General features: G+C 41.3%; 1 protein-coding gene and 1 long non-coding RNA gene across 2 annotated transcripts; both read right to left on the bottom strand.

Moving 5' to 3' along the window:
• Positions 1-374: 374 nt before the first annotated feature.
• On the bottom strand, positions 375-2079 carry LOC114317468 (uncharacterized). Its single transcript, XM_082882189.1, has 3 exons — positions 1751-2079; positions 1330-1687; positions 375-1142 (listed from the first exon to the last, which is right to left on the bottom strand). Exons 1-3 carry the CDS (start codon positions 2077-2079, stop codon positions 375-377), a joined length of 1455 nt encoding a protein of 484 aa, XP_082738315.1.
• A 2468-nt stretch (positions 2080-4547) lies between these two features.
• Positions 4548-5055, bottom strand: LOC145789719 (uncharacterized). Its single transcript, XR_014327966.1, has 2 exons — positions 4951-5055; positions 4548-4736 (listed from the first exon to the last, which is right to left on the bottom strand). It is a non-coding gene; the product is annotated as an uncharacterized LOC145789719 (long non-coding RNA).
• Between the last annotated feature and the right edge of the window lie 4441 nt (positions 5056-9496).

The raw sequence follows: 9496 nt of genomic DNA on the forward strand, positions 1-9496 counted from the left end.
TTCCGTTTGATAAACATCAAAACTAATTCCGTTTGATAAACATCAAAGCTATTTCCGTTTGGTATGTACCAAAGCTAATTCCGTTCGATAAACATCAAAGCTAATTCCGTTTGATAAACATCAAAGCTATTTCCGTTTGGTATGCACCAAAGCTAATTTCGTTTGATAAACATCAAAGCTAATTCCGTTTGGTGGACACCAAAACTAATTACAAAAATTTGACAGTCTTGAGAGAAGTGGGGAGGCATTTGTATTGGCCAAAAGATAAATGTCTTTGCATCCTGATAGAGAAGTTAGGGCCTAATTCTCTTGATAGTATTTCTTGAGATTTGCTACATTCCAGGGCCAAGGTATGGCTCGGCCTTTGAGATCCTCTAGGTAGTAAGCTCCGTTTCCAGCAACAACTGTGACTTTGTAGGGGCCTCCCAATTAGGCCCAAGTTTTCCTTTGCCAGGTACCCATTTGTGATCCATGACTTTCCTCAAAACCAGTTCTCTAGGTGTGAATTGTCTTGGGAAAACTTTTTGATTGAAACTCTTGATGAGCTGTTGCTGATATGCTATAAGTCTGATCAGTGCGGCTTCTCTTTGGCCTTCTGCCATATCCAGTGCTTGTGCAATAGCTTCCTCATTATTGGTGCTTTCAAACAATTCAGACCGGAGGGTTGGGAGACCTACTTCAAGTGGGATGATGGCTTCCATTCCATAAGTCAGGGAGTAAGGTGTTTCCCCCGTTGAGCGCCGTGCTGTGGTTCGGTACGCCCATAGCATGTGGGGTAACTCTTCTACCCATTTTCCTTTTGCATGTTCAAGTCGTTTCTTTACTCCGTTGATGATGGTTTTGTTTGACGTTTTTGCCTGCCCATTACTTTGTGGGTACCCTGGAGAAGAGTTCCGATATTTGATTCTGAGGTTGGCACAAAACTTTCTAAAGATCTTTCCATCAAACTGTGTTCCATTATCCGTAATCAGTACCCGCGGCATGCCAAAACGCACTACTACGTTCCTCATGACGAACCGTTTTGTGTCCGCTTCTTTGATACTTGCTAGTGCTTCGACTTCAACCCACTTAGTGAAAATAGTTGGTTGCAGCGATGAAAAATCATCTGTTCCCTGTGCCTCGTGCCAATGGTCTGACAATATCTAGACCCCATTGGGCAAAGGGCCACGGACTGGTGAGTGGAGTGAGAGTTTTGGCTAGCTGATGAATTAGTGGAGTAAACCTCTGACATATATCGCACTTCTGAACATACTGCTGTGCATCTTGTAGCATCCGTGGCTACCAGTACCCGTGAGTGAGGGCTCAGTGCGCCGGCGACCTTCCACTAACGTGGCATCCACAAATCTCATCGTGAATTTCATAGAGAACATTTTCGACCAAATTTGGATGCACACATAGAAGATAAGGGTCGAGATAGGAGCGTCTATACAGCTTCCCAGATGGTGAGATCCAAAACCGAGTTGACCTGTGTCTGACTTTGATGGCTTCCTTTTTATCTTCGGGGAGAGTGCTAGATTTTAGAAAAGCAAGTATCGGATCCATCCAGCTTGGCTCTAAGTTGCTGCAGAGGACTGGAGATGCAATGCTTGGTTCTGGCACGAACTCAACCCAAACTTTTCTAGCATCTTTAGTATCTACTGATGAGCCGAGGCAAGCCAGAGCATCAGCATGGCTATTTTTGTCTCGACTGATTCATTTCACTCGTATGGATCGAAATTTTTTGAGTAGATCTTTGGCCTTGTCTGCGTACATAGCCATTCTTTCGTCTCGTATTTCATAGACCCCAGAAAGCTGGTTTACCACCAGTTGCGAGTCGCTGAAAACAAGAAGTTGTTCTGCACTAAAGTGTTCGGCACTACATAAGCCAGCCAGCAATGCTTCGTATTCCACCTCATTGTTAGAAGCCTTCAAACTGAGCCTGAGAGCCTGCTCCCAAATAAATCCCTCTGGTGAGATAAGTACTACTCCTGCCCCCGAGCCTCGGTTATTGGATGATCCATCGGCATAGAGCTGCCAGATGTTTCCAATAAAGAGTTTCCATGCTTCCGAAGCGCAGTGTTTTTCCTGTTCGGTGGGCATGGCACCTATGCCGAACTTGGACTCCCTGGCTCGGTACTCTGGGTGGGAGCAAATTCTGCGACGAAATCTGCCAAGACCTGGGCCTTGATTGCTGTCCTGGGTTGGTACCGAATGTCAAACTCACCAAGTTCTACCGCCCATTTTGCTGTTCGGCCAGAGAAATCAGCTCGACTGAATACAGATCTGAAGGGGAACTCGATGAGGACATTGATGGTATACCCCTGGAAGTAATGTTGTAATTTTCTTGAGGCGATAAGCAGCGCGTAAGCTAACTTTTCCAAGGGTAGATACAGTGTCTCGGCATCTAGTAAAGTCTTGCTAACATAATATACTAGCCTCTGTTCCTTGTTAACTTCTCGAATTAATACTGTGCTTACGGCGTGATCTGAGACTGCTAGAAATAGGTACAGCTCCTCTCCTGGTTCTGGAGTGGACAGAAGAGGTGGTGTACTGAGGTATCTTTTGAGACTTTGCAATGCTTCGGTACACTTGGGACTCCATTCAAACGCTGCCTTTTTTCTCAACAGTTGGAAAAAAGGCTTCATTCGGTCTGAAGACTTGCTGATGAACCGATTTAAGGCGGCCGCCATTCTAGCCAGCTTCTGTAGCTCTTTAACCTTCGTTGGTGCTTCTAGCTCTTGTATTGCTTTGATCTGATCCGAATTTGCCTCGATTCCTCTGTGAGTGACCATATACCCCAAGAACTTCCTTGTTCCTACCCCAAAAGCGCATTTCGAGGTATTGAGGCAAAGCTGATGGTTTTTCAGGATACCAAAGACTTCTCTTAAGTCTGCGAGGTGGTTCGTAGCGAGCTTGGTTTTTACTACCATATCATCTATATATGTTTCCATGGTCTTTCCGAGTTGATCCTTGAACATTCGAGTGATCATTCGCTGGTAGGTTGCTCCGGTGTTCTTGAGGCTGAACGGCATTACTTTGTAGCAATAAGTGCCCCTTGGAGTGATAAATGTTGTCTTCTCTTGATCCGGGCCGAACAGTGGTATCTGGTGGTAACCGCTATAAGCATCTAGAAAGCTCATGCGCTCATGCCTTGCCGTTGAGTCTACCAGTTGATCGATGCGAGACAGAGGAAAACTGTTTTTGGGACAAGCTTTGTTTAGGCAAGTGAAGTCAACGCAGACCCTCCATTTTTCCGTTTTTCTTTTTTACTACAACTGTGTTGGACAGCCATTGTGGGTACTGAACTTCTCTAATCGCTCCTGATGCCAGGAATTTTTCGACTTCAGCAATTTCTACTTTAGTGTGCTCAACTGAGGACCTCTGATTTTTCTGTACAATAGGTCGAGATGAAGGGTTGATGTTGAGTTTGTGGCAAGCAAATTCTGGGTTCAGCCCTGGAGTATCATATGCTGAACATGCGAATACCTCTATATTTTCCGTCAGTAGTTCAAGCAGTTGAAGTTTCTCATCAACGCCTAGCGAGATACCAATAAGGAAGTACTTTTCTGGATCATCCTCCTTTACCAGGACTTTCTCTAAATCCTTTACCATCTTTTCCTCTGGGGCCCCCCCTACATCTTCCAAGACTGGTTGTTCGGCCACTTCCACTGTATATACCCCATTACAAAGTTGTTTGGCCTTCAATGCCGCCATGAAGCAATGTTTTGGCGCAACTTGATCCCCTGAGATTTGCTCTACTCTATGTTCTGTTGGGAAACGGATGAGCTGGTGGTAGGTTGAAGGGACCGCTTCTATTCGGTGAATCCATGGACGACCAAGTATGGTGTTGTAAGGGGAAGGTGTATTAATAACTAGAAATTCTATCTGGAGGGTCTTCGTTCTCGCCACAACTGGCAACACTATTCTGCCAAGTGGCCATTCTGGTTGTAAATTGAAGCCGACTAATGGAGCTACTGCTGGGGTGAGGTGTTGCTCGGAGCGACCAAGCTTTCTAAACAAGTCATAATACAATATGTCTACTGCACTGCCTTGATCTACCAGGACTCGTTTTACGTCAAACCGTTTCCCAATTCCCACAGTTATATTCAGTGCATCAGTATGTGGGCACTATATGCCTTCTAAATCCTTTCTAGTAAATGAAACAGTGCACAAGGGGGATTTGCGTGTTGTGCGTACCTTTTTCGACGCGGGCTCTACTGACATGACCTGCTGAATTTGCACAGCCTTAGCAATCTCTTCTTTCAGTGCCTCTTCACGTTCCTGGGTTGCTGTTCCATGGATCACATTTATTATCAGCCGAGGTAGGTGCTCAATGTTCGGTTCTGGTGGTGGGTTCCCCGGTTCGGTCACTGCTTTATCCTGATCAATGTAATCCCGGAGGTGCCCAGCTGCTAGGGGTGTGCGCGGTGCGGGTCGGTGCGGTTTGAGAGAAAAATAGAAACCGTATGGCGGGTGGCGGATTGATAAAAGTGTCACTAGAATTTGTCATTTTCCTTATCAAAAACCGGCGGTTCGGTTGGCAAATAATGGCGGATTTGCCTTGGCGGTTCGGGCGGATTGGCGGTTTATAAAAAATATAATTCAAATTACAAAACTTAAATCAAAGAGTAAAAAAAAGACGAGAGACATCGTGATGTTAAGCATCTTGCGAAGCTTTCTTCTGATGCAGCAAGTGTAGCAACAACATGATAATATCAACGACTATGCCATCAGTTCATTACAAGTATCTGTGGAAGCTGCAATGATCAAATACAATACATAAAATTCCCCTCGAGCATTAATGTAATACTATATTCTAAGGTATAGAACAACAAGCAAACTTAAGTAAAAAATAATTTTTAGAATCCTATAAAACATGATTTAATAGCGGTGCGGGTCGGTGCGGTTTGGAAGAAAAATAGAAACCGGCGGATTGATAAAAATGTCACTAGAATTTGCCATTTTTCTTACCAAAAACCGGCGGTTCGATTGACAAATAATAATGAATTTGCCTTGGCGGTGCGGTTCGGTGCGGTTTTGGCGGTTTCGGCGGTTTTGACGGTATTATGCACACCCCTACCAGCTGCTACTAGGTCTTCCAAGTGTTGCTTCAGTGCTCTATAGTTCTGAGTCATATGCCCCCTGTCTTGGTGATAGGTACATCTGAGCTTTTGATTACGCCGAGCTGGATCTCCCAACATTTTCGGCAGCCAAACAAAGAAAGGCTCTCTCTTGATCTTTTCCAGGAAACGATAGATGGGTTCCTTAAATACGGTCACGACTGCTCCGTGAGATTTGGACTTATCCACCTCGTTCACTGTGAGCCCTCGATGTTCCCTTCGGTCCGTTCTCTTCTTGTGTCGAGCTGTTTGTTCTGCTGATGCTTCCTCGATGGGGATCTGGTCATCCTCGATGCGAGCGTACTACTCGATCCTGGCACGTAAATCTTTCAGTGCAGTGGGCAGGCGCTTGGTAAGTGACTATCTCAACTAACTTTCCGGGCGCAGACCATGTTTGAAGGACATAACAGCCATCTGCTCACTGCAAACGTTTTCTTCTAAGTCATTGTACTCTTCCCAATACCTCCTAGCATAATTGCACAGTGTTTCTTCCTGCTCCTTTTGAAGACCGAACAGTGTATCCGGCTCTTTCGGGATCTTCGTATTGGAGACAAACCTGGCTAAGAACTCTTCGGAGAGCTGCTTCCAGTCATAAATTGATCCAGCAGGGAGTCAATCGAACCATCGAAGTCCAGTTTCTTCCAAGCTGGACAGGAAGACTTTGCATATCAGTGCCTTATCTCGACTCCGTAGAGACATCATTTGTCTATAATGGCTAATATGCGTCAATGGGTCTAATTTCCCATCGTACGACGTGAACTTTGGCGGGGTGAATTTCTTGGGGGGTCTCATGGCCTTAATTTCTGGGGAGAACGGGGAGGAGACAAGCCTATCCAGCGCTCGGTGTTTTCTCTAATGAATGGTACGATCTAAATGATCCCAACGTTGTTCATTCTACTTGTTGCCAATCAGCCAAGTACGAAGGTCTTGAGGAGGGTACTCAATTAGTTGGCTAACCGTCTTCTGCCTCTTAGCCCTTCTCCAGCGTGATCCACGGGTGTGGCTACTCGCCGTTTCACTCTGTACCGAGATTGGCTGGCTCTGCTGCCTAGACTCATTTCTGGGGAACTTCTTCATTGGCGGTTCTTTAGATAAGCTCCTCCGTCGTAAGCGAGAGGGCTCTGCTTCAGTCTTCTTTTCTGTTGGATCACCCAGCACCCTTTTAAGTTGCGTTTTCAGCTCCTGTATCTCTATCCCCATGGAGTCTATGATTCGATCTCTGTAATCCTTTTCCAGAAGAAAGTGATGAGAAGAACCTCCAGCGATGGGTAATCGATGCTTGACGGATTCGGGGGTCCGGTGGTTGTTTCCAGTTTGTTCTTCTAGGACTGTTGGGAATGCCAAGCCTCTGTCTTTTGTCTTCTCCGTCTATGGAGTATATGTTAAAGGTGGGATGTCCTCAATCCCTATCGCCGGAACTGAGTGCAGAGCTCAAAGACAAAGTGATCCACGTTCACCGCACCAATTGTGCGTACCAGATTCCGCACTAAATGAAAGTGGATCGAGGCTCCGCACTTGGTTGGACTATCCAAGGATTGAGGTTCCTGCGGCAAGAAGCACCGTAAGAGCTGTCCGGCCGGGGTTGGCCAGAAAACCCCTCCGATGTGGGAATCAGCGATAGGAGAAAAAGTGTAGAGAGTTGAGTTTTTTGTAAGTGGAGTTCAGTTTGGATCAGTTATCTTCAATGTGAAGTTTATGTAGTATATATAGAGTTCCTTGCTTGTTTCCCAAGATAGTTTCCTGGAGCTCTGGTGCTGCCAAGCTTCCTTTTAGCATGGCCCCAGGTGGGGGACCATCTGGTAGTTGCCTAGAGGTGCTTATAGTCATGCTAATAACAAACCACATTCCTCTAGTTCAACTGCTTCCGTGATTCTAGGTGTAGGGGACCAGCTGAGGTAGCAACTTGCACATGCATATACTCATAGCTTCCACGTTTCTTTGAGAGTTTCCCTTAGCTCGGCACCGTTGTGCCTCGGCTCGGCCCTTTGCGAGGCTACTGTTGGGATGGGCTGGTCCAGTCGGATATTTGTGTATGGATTCGGCCTACTTTGGTTATGATGATGGGTTCGACCTATCAGTTTGGCCCATAGAATGGGTCCTGCAGCTCGGCCCTAGTCCAGTATCGCAGATGGACTGGCCTTTCCACTGCGAGTTGGGCCTAAGTGCTTGAGGACTTGGGTGGACCGTTGGTAATGAAGTTGGACTTAGTTGGGTTGCCCACGTACTCATCTGACCCATTTGGATTTGGGCTTAGGGGATTGGATCGGCCCAAGGCTTGGGTCTGACCCATCTCTTATTTAGTCCCTTCGAAACCTAAAAAATTTGTTCTCAAACACTATCATAGAATGATAAATTTCTCACGAAAAATGCTCTCACAGGTAGATCACACATGAGTTAAGACTTATTTTCTGTGAGACATTTATGTTTTTATTTGTTCGATATATAATTTAAAAAATCATATATATATATATATTTTTTTTTGAACTTTTTTTTTTTTTATCTTTAATAGATTTTTTAAATTATGTCAATTTTTTAAAAATATTTTTTAGATTAAACTAAAAGGTAAAAACTAAAAATTAAAAAAAAAAACCAAAAAGCCAATTATTTTTTACTTTTCTTTGTTCTTTTGGATTTGTTATAAAAAAAAAAATCAATTTAAAAAAAAAAAAAAAACTTTTCCGGCTCATCTAGGCTCTTTGAACCCAAAAGTGTAGAGTTCTTAAAAAAAAATTTAAAAAAAAAGGAAAAAAGGCTAAGAAAAAAATCACTAAAAGAAGGCAATCGTAAACGCTTAGGCTTGTTTGGTTTGTTTTTAGGAGAGTAGTTTTTGAAAATTGTTTCTGGAAGAGAGTTTAGAAATTTTTTTAGTTTGTTTGGTTGTGTATTTTGAAAGTAGTTTTGGAGTTTGGGAGTTTGTAATGATTTGATATTTTGTTATAATTGAGTAGATGTGTGTGAGAGAAAAAGTGATTGAGAAGGAGAGAGGAGAGAGAAAAAGTGATTGATTGATAGGTAAGAGAGAGAAAGTGATTTTAAAAAATTTACAAACCAAACAAAATTTTTAAATTTTTTTTCCCAAAATCACTCTAGAAATTCAAACCAAACATATGTGATTTGTGAATGAATAAAATCTACAAAACTAGACAAATCTACCCAAAAAATTTTGGGTGGACAGTTGTGTGGTGAATATTAAATTTGTTTAACATGATAAATCTGAACCACAAATAATAATTATAGGCAATTTCTAAGTAGTTGTGTTTGTAGTATTACTTCAGTTTGGAAACTAGAATATTTTAGTTGACTTCTTAGTTAGATTTTTAACTATTTAGCTATTTAAAAAAAGTTGTATCTGAGATAATAATTGACTTTTTTTATAATTGATTTAATGGTTGTGAGGGGACAAAAAATGAAAAAATATATTGTCTTATGAATTATTTTAACCTACTTTATATCTTTATTAGTTATTTTAGTTAAAAAAAAAAAATACAAACCCAAGTTCTCAAACAGCACCAAATTGTATGAGAAAAAGTTACGTGTGCATATTAAATACTGTATTGCTACATCTCAATAATTTTGGACCCCTAAAATCAACCTCTAATGATATGGTTGATACTTAATAGATAAGTAAGTTTTATATTTTAGTGAGGTTCTAAGTGATGTGAGTTATGATAGATCACTTATAATTGATTTATGGTTCCAAAATTGATGATTCAAATCATTTTCCTATATTTATATGTGTGCCCGTTTTCTTTTGTCTGGTGATATCCATGATTATATTGATAATAATAGTCAACAATGGCTATGCCTAAAAACTGAAATGGTATTTTAATGTATTAATTTATATTTCTGGTGATTGTCAAATAAATTAGTATTAAAATACATATCGCGTGTGGATAGATATTGTCCACAACTTCTGTTTTTCAAATTCTTTCAAATAATGTGTAAAGTAAAATTTAAAAAATTAATTCACATTTTAATATTCTTTTAAAATTCTCTTTATATACATCTTAGGTTGTCATTTTATTTGAAGGATTGTAAATAAAAGAAATTGTGTAAATACAATAATCTTGTTTGTTTTAATATGTTTAGATTTAGGGTTTGTTTGGGATGTGGGTTGACTTTTTTAAATTTTTGATTATTTTAACTTGGGGTTAAAAAGTCTCGTTTGAGGTAGATTTTTTGATTTTTTTAAATTTTGTGAAAGAAAAAATAAAATGATTATAAGTTGAATGTGATATTTTGTCTTATCAGATTAAAAAGTCTATTTTATCTTTTTATAATTAAAATAGTCAAAAAATTAAAAAGTTCGACATACCAAACAAAGGCTTAATTAGGGCATGTTTGATAACATTTACGTTTTCTGTTTATATTTACAAGAATTTTATAAACTGATTTTT

Source organism: Camellia sinensis, chromosome 1, assembly GCF_055761805.1.
Source record: "Camellia sinensis isolate YWXY chromosome 1, ASM5576180v1, whole genome shotgun sequence".
NCBI lineage: Eukaryota > Viridiplantae > Streptophyta > Magnoliopsida > Ericales > Theaceae > Camellia > Camellia sinensis.